This window comes from Boleophthalmus pectinirostris, unplaced genomic scaffold, assembly GCF_026225935.1.
Source record: "Boleophthalmus pectinirostris isolate CB_2022bp ecotype Guang Dong unplaced genomic scaffold, ASM2622593v1 HiC_scaffold_20, whole genome shotgun sequence".
Taxonomy (NCBI): Eukaryota; Metazoa; Chordata; class Actinopteri; order Gobiiformes; family Gobiidae; genus Boleophthalmus; species Boleophthalmus pectinirostris.
Window position 1 is genome coordinate 22,932,539 of NW_026571153.1, and position 14,709 is coordinate 22,947,247.

General features: G+C 37.7%; 1 protein-coding gene across 1 annotated transcript in view; it reads right to left on the bottom strand.

Annotated features, from left to right (window-relative positions):
* Positions 1-66: 66 nt before the first annotated feature.
* si:ch73-335l21.1 (insulin receptor substrate 1-B) overlaps positions 67-14,709 on the bottom strand; it is a 68,323-nt gene continuing 53,680 nt past the window's right edge. The window contains 1 exon segment of the mRNA XM_055156503.1: positions 67-3,108. Coding sequence (XP_055012478.1) covers positions 3,101-3,108 — 8 coding nt within the window. The 3' untranslated portion in view covers positions 67-3,100.

Consider the following 14,709-nt stretch of genomic DNA (forward strand, 5'->3'; position numbering starts at 1 on the left):
AACATTTTAATCTTGCATTTACTAAATAACATGTTTTTTATTGACTTGAAAAACTCTTTCATTCATACTGTGAGTGGGCTTACCTCTCCACAGATCTGACATGTAACTTGGTCCAGTGGTGTCACTTGCTGTCTCTGTAAAGATAAATAAGTGCAATGCCATACTGTGGAACATTCCAGGCAACATCTCCATGGAGAGAAGCCTTTAAGTAACACAAGTGAGTACTTCTTCCACCACTGCTTCCACTTTCATCACTCAAACAGAAATTAAAGACCACAATGACACATTTTTGAGTTCATTCGTTTAGTCAGATTTTTACCAAGCAACAAAGAACTGTCTACACATCAATGGCAAAATCTTAACATAATTCCCGTTCAGTACCGTCCCTCAGGAAAACAAAATATAAATGAGTCAAACATGAGCAGCAAACATCTGCGTATCTTAAAATGTCTATGAATGCGTAGAGTGAAATCATACACCATCTTGCACAAGTTGCCTGAGCTTGAGTAATTATATGTTACAATGAATCTGCAAATTAGAATACATTTTATACCCAAAAGTGTTTTAAAGAGCCCATATTACACTATTTTCTGATCTATGTGATGTTATTTCCTCATCACAAACATGCTTTGGATGATTTCAGAGCTGGATTTGCTCATCTTTACTGAACTAAAGGTAAAAGGTAGCTGTCATCTTGGAAACTACAGCATCTTGACATTACAAGGTGGAACAGAGCATTTTAAGCTTTGGAGATGCTGACAGACCTATAAAAGAATACTCAAACATGTGTGACACAACTCCAGTTATGTTTTTGGAGAGGTAACAACATTACAACATGACTTAAAGCTCACAAGAGTCAATTTTGCATAATATAGGGCCTTTAAAGATGAAGCGTTTCATTAGAAGTTATAAATAAATGGAAACAAAATGTCATGTGCTTGCCTGCAAAAAAGATAATATGACACTGAAATCTCCCATTTGAGTCTGTAAAAATAATTAGGTGCACCAAATATGTAGCACAGAAAAAGCTGCTTTGTTTCACATAAGCCCCCAGCAGTCATGTGACCAGGAAGCTCCTTGAGCAAACACATGAGTACGAACTGGACAGATGAGTGAGGAGTATTTTTAGTTTGCGCTGTGGTCTTTTCTTTCAAATCATGCATTTCTATTGAATCCTCAAAGACATACAGAAATTCAAGGTTAAAGCATACGCAAGTCTTCACAAGGACCTTTATCACCACGTCACATAAGCAGACTGAGATAGGTCACAGCTCTTCCCTCCTGTGTTCCAGAAGAAAAACAAAACAGAGGACCACAGAAGATTACATTTTCAAACAACAAAACAAAACATCTTGAGCTGAAGGTTCAGACTTCTTGAGGTTGAGATTGGACAAAACAAATCACTTCTGTCTTTTTTTTCTCTCTGTTGTGATTTGGCACACACACAGCTCAATGATAAAGTCCTCAAACATAAAGATATTGGCCAGAACTGTTCTGATAAGGGCCATAGCTGTCTTTACATAAGTCACTATGAACATTTGTAATTCTGTACAGAAAAATAGACACAAAAATAAACTTGAGTTTCTGTTGGGCAGCCCTATCAGTGCTATAGCTGCTAAGAGGGGACAGGCACTTAAGTGCTAATGCATAGCGCAGATTAAAACAAGAGCCAGTCAAGAATTTGAATCAGATCCTCGAACAAATTAAAATACCTTTAAAATGTTTAGTACCTTAAAATGCTTTGAGTATTTTAGTGATTGTTTCTACTGGACAGTTTTTGCTGAGCCCTTACTGTACTGAGAGTGTGCTTAAGCTTTAACATACTAACACTAGAGCCAGCATTAACATGGCTATTATAGGGTCTGTCCCAGTGTGTGTCCCAGTGTGTGTCCCGGGCATAGACTGTATAAAGAAGTGGACAAAGTGAGTGTGACATCAACCACAGTCTTCAGCTCCAAATGAAGCTTGCGATGCTAGTGGTCGCAGGGGCAAATTTGGAGCCAGGTTCTATACTATGAATAGAATTTTTTAAACTGACAAAATAGCGAAAATAATACGAACATTTTAAGACCAAAATGATGAGTCCCACACCTTCAGTCACAGAGAGAGGAGACACAATATTCCCATCAGTGTAAGTCAATGGGAGATTTGGAATGCGCCGGCTAGTGCGTCTAGTGCGGCTAGTGCGTCCATTTATATAAACAGTCTATGGTCCTGGATCTGTCCCGGTGTGTGTCCTGGTGTGTGTACTGCGTGTTATGGAGGATCCTGAGACGAAGAGGATTAAGTGAGACACAAGTGTCTGGAGCTAACAGCGCTAATGGGATTGGTTGGCTCTGGATCAGGGGTCTCACCCGGAGCTGCTGTCAGCAGCACAGTGAATACTGCTGGAGCTAAAATGCTAATCAGACATAGCTTGTGTTAGCCCAATTACAAGCTATTCCATCAAGTGCCTTTTGTTTTTAAGTATATGTTGTATGGCTCTTTTATGTTTTGAACAGCAGCAGCAAAATGAGAAGTTAAAAAGTAAAAAAGTAGAAAATTTGTATGTCCTATTGAACAGATACTAGGTGTGTTGCTAAATCATAAGACAGAGTGCTAATAGAGAAAAGCTCACACTGGTGTGATCTAAGATGAATTCTTGAGCTGTCTTTAATCTACATGAAACCAAAGCATCTGTTTAATCGATATTAAAATTATTGTAAAATGGCTACGATCTGAAAATGAGGCACTTTTGAGCTGACATATAATTCTATATATTTTACAAACTAAATTCTTCCACCATTGTAATCTATACAATATTATTATTATTTTTTTTCAGAAATAAACACTGATCTCTGTCTCTGTTGTACCATTCTGTTATTGGCTTTAACTGAGGGAATGAGAGCAGCATTATATTAGTTTAAAGTCTTTTGGCACACACGCATGCTGGTTTTCACAACCAACAAGGAAAAATCCATCAGTCTATGTCAAAGTGCTTGAGGGGCGTGTCCTTTTCCAGCTGCTCTCTCTTCTGATTGGACGTCCAACAGGAAGGGGCGGGGCATTCCACACTCCTTGAGGCGTACCAGATTGTTTCCACAAGGTTGCAGATATGACATCAGCATTCTGGGGAGAAAAGAAAAGCTTTGGTTAGCATCAGTAAACAAAAACTTTGATACGCGCAAGAGTAAATATTATGGCGTGTATGAAGACTATAGAGACCTTATCATGCCAATTATTATAGTTAGAGTAAGATATCAGAGTGAACTTATCGTCTGGGGAACACTGTGACCATTTAAGTTCAACAGAAATATAGGCTACAATGCAAATACACACTCAGAAGGAGATTTTTTTTGTATTGAGTTGGAACAAAATGATAAAAAGGAAGGGGAGAGAGGACATGTATGGCTGCAGGCGCTCATGTGTCTGAGGAGAGCAGATAATGTCGGGTGGTTTTCAGACTACATTTGCGAACTCTCAGGTATTTGGAGAATGCTCCTGATTGAGTATAAAGAGTTCAAAAGCCACAGAAAGCATTTAGGAGCCAAACCCGATAGTTTGCCAATGTTTAAAAATGTTGACTTTGTTGTAAGTCTCTCAATGTCCAATGTTATGAGAATGACATTTGTATGAAAGCAGGAATGTCAGCAGAACAAATTTTGAAATTCTGGAATTTTGCAGTTTTCTACATCATGGCATTAAACACATCCATTTCCAAAGAATGAGCAAGTGATGCTACAAGGCCGAGCTACAGGTCAGCTCTGTGGAGAGGCGATTATGCTGACAATGAGAATTTATGTTTATAATGTATTTTTGAGCAATAAAAATCCCTGTTATTTACTATAACATCTCCATGGAGACTGTAAGATAAATAGCTAGTTTTCCTCTGTAGTACCTAACAATGATTGAACAATCATTTTTGGAGGTCAGAGTTTATTGTGGTACTTTTTTTTCATACTAGTGTGAAATGTTTGGTTATTTTTTATGACTATGCAAGTGTTGAATTGTGTCACATATTTATTGCAGCTCATATTGTTTTGCAAAATTGTACGTTCAGAATATGTTTTGTGGGTAATTCTGGATTATGGTTTAGTAATTTCAATTTAATCTTTTTTGGATATCTTTAAATAAATTGTTTTGTTTTAAATACAGTGTATACAGAAGCATTTTGTGGAGTTATTATTCCCTGATTGTGGGAAAAATGAACTGGCATGCGCAGGGTTGTGTTTCAGTTTTTGTTTTTTCTTGAGTGATGCAGAAAAGAGGGAGCCACTGTCTGTGTGAATGTTCATGCATGTATGTTTGTCTGGAAAATACTGCTTTTGTTATCATGACAGATCTAAATTTGAGCACTAAAGAGTAGCTTCGGCTCCAATGTATGTGTGGTGAGACAATCCAGGATGCATGAACTTTATACTAAGCTTGGCCTTTAAACATAAACCTTGAGCTTTTACTGCATCTGTAATTGCAAAAGTAGCGACAATGTGTGTGGCTCTTTAAGTCTATGAAAACATTATGCTACCTTAACCATTACGCATGTGTGCATTTTACTGGAAGTAAATTAGAGTGTGCTCAGAGCCAGATCATGACTGAATTAGAGCTGGTCTCCTGCTCTGTTAACTGGGTTAGATTTTGTCAGAAGCCATGACTCATCGCAAAGGCACTCGCTGCCGCCAAATACACATCCACTCAAAACTATGAGCTAAAAAGGTCCTATATTACACAAAATTGACTCTTATGAGCTATCAGCCATGTTATAATGTTACCTCATCATAAACATACCTGGAGTTGTGTTTTGTTTCATTTACAGATGCACTGATATGATACTGGTATTGGATACCAGCCCCGATGCCGAAAACAATTGTTGGATTGGAAATTGACTTCTAAATATTGGTTCATGTGATACCCTGATCAGACATATACAATGATGTAATAAAACTGGTCATAGTGGGCTACATAACACACCTGGAATTTTGTCTTATTTTATTTTTGTTTTAAAGGAAATAAATGCTTTTCACAGTCTCTGTGCTGGTATTGATTGATATTGGTTATCAACAGATACTTAAATAGTATCAAAATTGGAACTAAAAAAGCAGCATCGGTGCATCCCCAGTTTTGTTCTCACATGTTTGCAGTAATCACTTATTATTAGTCTGTCTACATCTCCAAAGCTCAAAATGCTCTGTTCCACCTTGTGATGTCACGCAGCTATAGGTTTCAACTTAACAGCTACATTTTACCTTTTGGTTCAGTAGAGATGGGCAATCCCAGAGCTGAAATCATCCGTATGATTCCAGTGAAGGTGTATGGTGTTTAAAAACACAATGGAGTACTTCCTGTATTATGACATGACATCTCAAGATGGAACAGAGAATAACTGTGTGTGTTAAACGTGTTTGAACAAAACAAAAAACACAACCCCAAGTATTGTGATAAGGACGCAACATCATAACAGATCATAAGTGAGCGTAATATGGGCCTTTTAAATCGTTAATCACTATGGCAAGAGTCCAAGTATTAATCATACTAAAACCTATGGATAAATGCATTAGAAGAAAGTGAGAGTACTTTGCCTTAAATTTAACAGACATTTCTGAAGCCAATTTAAAAAAGACTAAGTAAGTTTTTGATAATGAAACATTATAACATAGATCCAAAAACAGTAATATGAGCCCTTCAAGAACAGTGTCTGATTCCCTAAAATTCCCCCGTTTTGCTTGACTCTTTAATTGCACGGGGGTACTCTATATTTACGCCCCTCCCTCTCTTCCCCACTACTCTGTCGCTCTTCTCCCTCCCTCCCTCCTGCTCTCTCTCCTCTCTCCCCTCCCCTCTCCTCCTCCCCTCTCCTCTGCTCCCTCTCTCCTCTCCTCCTTTTCCTCTCTCTCCGTTCAGTCTTCTTCCTGGTGCAGTGGTCTATATTTAGCCTCAGCACAGACGGTCCCTGCCAGCCGACCAAACTGTGACAACCCAGAGCGGAGAAGAGAACAGCGGAGCAGCCGTGTTCAGGATGCTTCAACTCAAAAAATGACAACATAAACAAATCAACACTCAAGAGAAGCTTCCAATATACTGACAATTCTAATACTAGACGACTGTGCAAACCAGGCAAGATTACATTAAAGGTCCTATATTACTCAACATTTATCTTGTGAGCTTTAAGTCATGTTAGAATGTTGTTACTGCCTCAAAAACATACCTGAGTTGTGTTTTCATTCATTTACACTTTTAAGAAATCCTATCAAGCTCAGAATACTCTGTTCCACCTTGTGAAGTCATGCAGTGGTAGTTTTCAAGTGAACAGCTACCTTTTTATCTTCAGTAGAGACTGGCAATTCCACAGCTGAAATCATCCAAGTGAGTCTAGTGAAGATGTACAGTACAGAGTTTAAAAACACAGTGGAGCTCTTCCTGTATAACCAGATGACATCACAAGGTGGAACAGAGTGGTGACAGAAGAACGTGCAAGATTTATGTGTTAAATGTATGTATGAATGAAACAAACACCCCTCCAGGTATGTTTGTGACGTGGAAACATAATAACACAGATCAGAAAATAGTGTAATTTGGGCCCTTTAACTCAACTTAAAAGCGTCAATGAACTTTCCACAACAGACACACTGAACTACATCTGCACATTTTACTACCGAGGAAATGTTTACTCCCAAAACCACTTAATCTGGTCTTTATTTTTCCCCCTAGCATCCTCCTCCCTTTGCGGTTTCCCCATCCATCTCACTGCAAGTGGGAGCTAATCGATGCGCTAATGATTACTGTAGCCAGCTAGAAATGTTTCTCTCCCAGAAGGTTCCAATCAGGGGTCATATGAGGCCATCTCTTCCCCCGTTCTGTTTGGTGTTAGCTGTAATTAAGAGAGTCTGGGTCTATGTATTGTGATGTCTCAATAGAGAGCTGCCGAAAATTAAAAGCTTGCGTGAATCTGCAGTCTGTGGTTCTGTAGTTTTAGCGCTGACTGGTCTGGAAAAGGTACAGAGAGGGCAAATGGATGTTCTACTGACCGCATAAGAGCTAGCACATGTTATTGTGAATTCACAGTGTATTCAGTCCAAGCTTCTTGTTGTGTGCAGCAATTTGAGCACTATTTAGTTTTAAAGGTGCTATATTATGCAAAGAAATTGACTCTTGTGAGCTTTATGCGATGTTACAAAGTTGTTACCTCCTCAAAAACATACCTAGAGTTGTGTCTTGTTTCATTCACACATGTTTGAGTAACTCTTTATTATTAGGATGTCTGTATGTATGTCATGAACTGGTAGTTTAAGTGAACAGCTACTTATAACCTTTTGTTTAGTAGAGATTTGGATCATTTCAGCCCTGGAATAGCCAGCGATTCTAGTGTAGGTGTATGGAGTTTAAAAACACAACAGAGAACTTCCTGTATTACCAGGTGACATCACAAGGTGGAACAGAGCTCAATCGTAAAATGTGTGTTAATGAAACAAAACACAACACCAGGTATGTTTCTGAAGAGGAAACAACATTATAACATTGATAAAAAATAACATAGGCCCCTGAAATTGTAAATTACTATGGCACTGTCCTAATTTTTCATCATACTGAAACCTATAGTATGACTTAAATCAAAATTCTAGAAAAAACACCTCATGTGTGTTGCAAAAAGTTAATGATTGTGAGTTTTGCTACAAATATTTCTGAAGCCAGTTGAATTCAAATAAGACTAAGTAAGTCACATTTATTTATAGAGCGTCTTTCACATAGATCAGCTCTCAAGGTACCTTACAGATTAAAAATATTCATACTAATAAAAGATAAAATCCAAAAATACAATACAGTGAAAGCACTTGAGACTAGCACTTAAAACTAAACTATGTACCCTTTCTATGGATATGTCATCGCTTTGCTTAGAATGTTCAACAGTGTGACATTGAACAGCTCTACTTTACATTTATTCAATTACAGGTGGTTTTATAGCTCAAAAATACCTAGACAAACAGATATTCTGACTGAGCAGGGTTGTCTGTCCACAGATCTGACCTGTGACTTGGTTTGGTCACCATGAAAATAGAAAGGTTTAATGCCATACTGTGAAACATGCCAGACAAAGCAAAAACATCTCCATGAAGAAAAGCATTTAATGGACGCACCATCAGAAAAGTTTCACAATGCACCTTTAAGGATTTTTTTTTGGATACTTTATTACGTCAAAGTTTCACAAAAAAAATTACATTCTTGCTTGACATTACAGTAGAGACAATATTTATGTCTTGTGTCAGTATTTTTTATCCCCATTTTGAGGTTCCCTGATTCCATCTTTAGAGACAAATTCCTTTTTCAAATTGGCTAATCTTTTGCTGGAAAAAAATCATCCATAACTCAAGATTAACCCATCAATAACAACAAAAGCGTCCCGTCTTTTCATTGCATTAGTCACTGGCCATACATCAGCACTATTATTAAACCTAATACGATTTAATCACCCATTCTGCGCGCTAATAGGTGGGTATTAAGTGCTATGGGGCAACTTGAGCTAGCATTCAGCCCTGGACAGCTGTATATACAAGACCTGGCAACCCTCACCACGACGCTAGCTCCTGTATCACCTCATTTCATTCCTCCCTTCGACGCCAGGAAGTCTGTGGGTCCTAGCTCTGAAATGCTGTCAAATGACCACATAGTATGCATGTAATTTCGCAGGATTATGTTTGTGAGTTGTGAATTTCGCTCGGGGAAGGATGACAAGCTGGTTGAAGTACAGTGTGAGTGTGAGTGTGTGAATTTCAAAGAGTCTCGTGAGCTTCAAAGGGACATAAGGAAGGAGAAGAAGGAGGGCTGGTGCTTTTATGTGAAGGCAGCAGCTGTAGTTGTGAGTGGAGACAATATATTATATGCTACATAAATGTGTCAGAAACTAAGCTCTGATCGAGTAGAGGTTTAAAAGATCCTATAAAATATACATGAAGTTATGTTTTGTTTCATTCACACATGTTTGAGTAATCCTGAATTAGTTTATAGTCTATATCTACAAAAATCTGTTACTGCTTGTGATGTCATGAAGTGGTAGTTTTCTATTTAACAGCTGCTTTTCATCTTTTGTTCAGTAGAGATTGGAAATTCCAGGGCAGAAATTATCCAAATAATTCTAGTGAAGGTGTATGGAGTTTAAGAACACAGTGGAGCACTTCCTATGTTTTCTATTTGAGAGAGGAACTCCTAAATATGCAGGACATGTGTATTAAAGATGTGCGAATAAAACAAAACACAACTCCAGGTATGTTTGTGATGAGGAAACAACATTATAACATAGATCAGAAAATAGCATAATATGGGCCCTTTAAATATCTGACATAATCTAACAATAATACCTTTTCATAGTGAACACATACTTAAAAAAATAAAGAGTAGTTACAATTCCTTAAGAATGACTAGACTGAGCACAATCCCCATTTTAGACATATGGCTTAGACTAATCAGAAATAGAATAATTTGTTGGAGAGGCATTTGTAAATAAAAAGTCCTCCATCAAAAGTGATGAATCCAAAAAAGGGAAATGAATGCTTGGATGCTTACTGGCAAATTCTGATATAAAATGCTGCGTTGTTTCTACAAATGCTAATGTAATTCTATCTTCTGTTGTTTGAAGAACTGCTATTCCTTCAACGCTACAATGAGGCCAGTCTATTTGAATGTATTTTTAAGCAGGCTCTTGGTTATTTTTGGAAACCGTAAAATTATGACCCCTTTTAAAAAAGACTAGTGCTGGGAAAGAATGAGAAATGTAATTCATAATTCAAAATACAGACATTAAAAGGGAGTTTTTCTCTTAAACTCCCAAATGTGGGAATACAGGACATGCTCCACTGTGTTTTTAAATGCCATGCACCTTCACTAGAATAATTTGGATAATTTCAGCCCTGGAATTGCCAATCTTTACTGAGGTAAAATGTAGCTGTTAACTTGAAATCTATGACTTTTATAACATCACAATGTGGAGCATTTTGAGCTTAGGAGATGTAGACAGACTAATAATGCAGGATTATCCAAACATGTGTGAATGAAACAAAACATGACAACATAAAAAAAAGAAAAAAAAGAAAAACGTAACCTGGGCCCTTTAATGCTCAACTGTAAATTCCCATACATTACTGCACTTTCTGAAGGAGTGGAGAAGGATTGGCAAAGGTGTGGTGCATATTTGCTTTGAATGCATGTTACTTTAATTTCACACAAGCTCTGTCCCACTTTTAACCCTGCAGCTGTCAATCAAAAAGAGCAGATGAAACAGCATGGGACCTGCTATTTATCCAGGAAATACATACACACACTCAGAGCAGACTGCAGACTCACAGAGGAGCCGTGCAAACACCCACATGTGAAGACAGCCAAGTGACGAGCTGTTATGAAATCTGGAGGGAGCAAAGTGGGGACAAAGCTATTTTCACATAATATGCTAAAAGGTTATTAAAGTGCCAGTTTTGTGATGCTTTTAAATAACTGTAAAATGAATCTGTAGAGGCTTGAGGGTGTTTGTATTTTTATATTAAAGTAGGAGTGGTACTAAAGTAGGGCTGCAACTAAGCACTGTAAAAAAAAAATTGGTCAAATTATTATTTTCTATTGATAAATGGTGACTTTTTTTATGTAGCGCTTTTCCACCTTCAAGGCACTCAAAGCGCTTTACATCAAGGAACCACTCACCCACTCACACACACACTCATACACCAGTGTACGCATAAACGGGGCTGAGGAGCGTTAAGTGTCTTGCCCAAGGACAGCATTTATCTGTTGGAACTGTAATCGTACCGCCAACCTTTGTATCAAACGCTCTACTAAGCTTCTGTCACGCACTACTGACACTGAGATATAGTTTTATTGGAATATGGTGACGAAAAGCTTCTAGGTAGAAAATATTTACAAATAAAGTGTATTATTGAGGAAAATAAAGGAAATCAAGATGGGTGATATGTTGGTTCCAGTATCGTAATGGCTAATATTGATACAGATTCGATATTTTGTTGTGCTGTTCCAGTCTCTGCGCTTTTTGAACAGACTCATGACTCAAAACTAGGGATGTAACGATCTCATGGTACATTTTCATGATACACATCTGACGGTATAGTATTTATTGTGATTATTTTGTGGAGGCTAAAAAAATTAGTAATGATGGATGATTGTGAATATGCTACTTTTTCTTCTTAAAATGCCTTGAAAAGACTTAATTCAAAGAACTAAGATTGCTTAGAAGTGCTTAGAACTGCTATTTCTTCACGTAAACTGCGCCAAAACGGAGCAAAGGATCATGGTTGATGTAGATCCCTCTGTTTTTTTAGTTATTGCTGCTCCATAACAATGAATTTAAGCAAAGAAACTTGTGATTGAATATATTGTGATGGCCCACGATATTATTGAAAGACTTTTGACAATACGATATCACAATATTTTGGTTATTGATAAACCCCTACTCAAAACAGAAATAGAAAAATGGTTGTATCGTTACACAAACATTTAACATTGAATATTTGAGTAAAATAAATTTTGCTACAATTTTACAAAAGTGAAAAGTTAAGATAAAATTGTGGGCCTCAGATAACGGCTCACAAATAAATAAATAAAATACAAAAAAAGATAATAATCATTAAAAACCATATTGGCCCATCCCTAACCAAAAATACTTTTTTTTAACTTTTTGATTTAATAATGCCACTATCTTGGTTATAATTACAATGATTAAAATACAACTGTGATTACTTAGATCATTAAGAGATGGAATGAGACAACAGGAGATGGAGCCATGGGGGGGACTGTGCAGAGTTTGGAAAAATATGAAAAAATGTATTTGTAATCAACAGATCATAAACTGAGCCTGCCCCATACACTGCGATCCTGTGAAGAAGCAGTCACCCACGCAGCTTTCCATACCTGTCTGTCAACATGTGGTAAACACTGAAGGAACTCTGGCTTCAGCAATCACAGCAATTAGGACGAGAGAGGCACTTTATGCACAAGTTCTGAACAGCGAGGGTGAGAGAACTGCTTTCACTAATGGATTTATAGATAGAAAGGCAAAATGGCAGCTAAGTTTTCTGTATTTATAATCTAAATAAGCAGAATAGAAAGGTTAGACGCAGCAGACTAATTTTAAAGGTCCACTGTGCAACTTTTCTGGAGGAGGGTCTGCTACTCATTTGTCACCCTTAAACATCTAGAATTCATTCATTACTGGTGTTTCTATTGCTCAAAAATACGATAATTCCCTCTGTGAATAGGGGTGACTCTCCACAGACCTGAACTGTAATGTAGCGTAGTGCTTTAACCTGCTTGTCTCCCTCGTGACAGATACGTAGGTTTAATCTGTACCATGGAACATTCTAGACAAAGCAATAACATTTCCATGAAGACAAGCAGGTGGCGGACGCTCCTCTAGAAATGTGACGCAATGCACCTTTAAATCAAATAATCTTCATAACAGAACATTATGCGTTCACAAATTACAACGGCGGCAACACAAGAAAACATCTCCTAGAAATGACTGACTGTGTATATGCCCAGTTTGAATCAATAACTCAAGATCTATGTGATAATACGTATAATTAATGGCCACAGTGCATTTGGCAATAACTGGAAGCATTACTGACCTTTATGTTAACTGTAACACCACTTAAAGGGTGAGGTATAATACAACAAAGTACAATATACACTTGAGAGAATGTTCTTCTTTATTACTTTGTGGATCCATTTAAGTGGCTGTAAATAGAGCCGCTAACTGTGGGCACACTTGTGTAACAGAAACTGGCTCCTGTACTGAAATGTGACATGGGACGTCCTGTCCCTGGACACAATACAAAAATACTAAAGCCAAAAGGACCAAAGGGTTTTGGACGGTGTTTTCTCATTCTCCTCCAGTCATTGTTTGTGACCAACAACCGCTCCCTCCTCTCCTCCCCCCACCCCCTCCCCTCCTCTCCTCCTCTCCCTTTCTATCTGCACTTTTACTGAACAAAGTACTGAGTACTTCATCCACCACTGGACCCATGTCTGTGTTGATTTATGGAGAGAGGAGGAGGTAATGTTAGAAGAGTCTTGCTCGGTCTCTCCGACGTGAGCTCAGCAATGTAACTCAAGACCAGCTCCACCGAAGAGTCAGACATGTGTTTGGACACTCGTCTCATCTCAGATCTTCAAAGAACAGATAACACTCTCAAGGACAGTGTACTTTTCACCATAACACTTTGTAGTTAAGGTAAAAAAAAAAAAAAAAAAGTTAGCTTAATATCTGCTTTGATGCTTTAATTACCCATTTACATATTAATGCATGCTCAAACCTGAAGAAGGATTCACATCAGCAGATTTGTTTTTCATATTTTAGGAAAAGCATTTAATGGTGGAAGTACTCATGTTTGTTACTTGAGTATTATTTACTCTGGTAGGTGTACTTTTACTTAAGTAAATCTACTTCAGTATCAGTTTAAAAATGTACTAAAAGAGTAAAACGTATTTAAAACAGATTTTGAGGTCTAATAAATCATCAAATGTAGTAATTTTAATGAAGATTTGGGCTGAATTTTGTTCAACAAAAATAAAAAAAAAAGAATCAGTTTTTATTTATATATTCTTGTTTGCTCAATCTACAAACTGTCATTTTCCAGCAAGTCTCAGACAAGAATAAAAGATACTTTTACTTTTTACTAAAAATTGTAATGGAGTAGAATGGACCGATACCTGCTCTCAAATGTAGTGAAGTAAAAGTAAAAAGTACCCACTGTAAAATTTATTTAAATAAAGTATAGAGGTGCATTGTGTAGCTTTTCTGGTGGAGGGTCCGTCAAATGCTTTTCTCAATAGAGATTTAACCTTTCCATCTTCATGGAGACCAAACCTGACCAAGTTACAGGTCAGATCTATTAAGAGGCGACCCCTCTCACAGTCAGAATGCCTGTTTTTGATGGTACGCTAAAATTATAAAACCACTTGTAACTGAATAAATGTAAGGGAGAGCTGTTTAATGTCATACTGTGGAACATTCCAGACAGAGCAATGACATATCCAACCAAAAAGTTACACACTGCATCTTCAAGCACAGTACTTTACTACTTTGTTCCGTTCCACCACTGGTGTTAACGGACGAGCCTCTTCTAAACAAATACCAAAGTACAAGAGTTGACTGAGTGCAGAGACAGGGTTCAATAAAATGCCCTGTACATAGCAATCTGCCCAGTGTGTTTGGAAACGAGTGCCAGGGCTGGTCTCACAGTGAGTCTGAGTCCCATCCCATGATGAACTGTGTAATTATTAATGGAACTGCATGGGCCCTCACACCACAGCAGTGTAAATACTTACTGTAGGCTAACCCTTTGTATTAAAGGTACATTGTGAAAATGTTCAAGTGGAGTGTCCGTCAAAGGTTTTTCCCCGTGGAGATGTTATTGCTGTGTGTCTAGAGTGTGTCACAATGTGATAATAAACCTTTTTATCTTCATGGAGACCAAACCAGACCAAGTTACAGGTCAGATCTGTGGAGAGGCAACCCCGCTCACAGTCAGAATTTGTTTTTGTACACATTTATGAGCAATAAAACCACCTACAATTGAATACATGTAAAATAGAGCTGTTTAATGTCATACTGTGGCATGTTGCAGGCAGAGCAATGACATATCCATAGAAACAAGGACACCTCAGAACCAAAAAGTTAAATAGTGCACCTTTAACTGACTAAATATAACTTGAAGATGCATGCATAGGGGATAAATG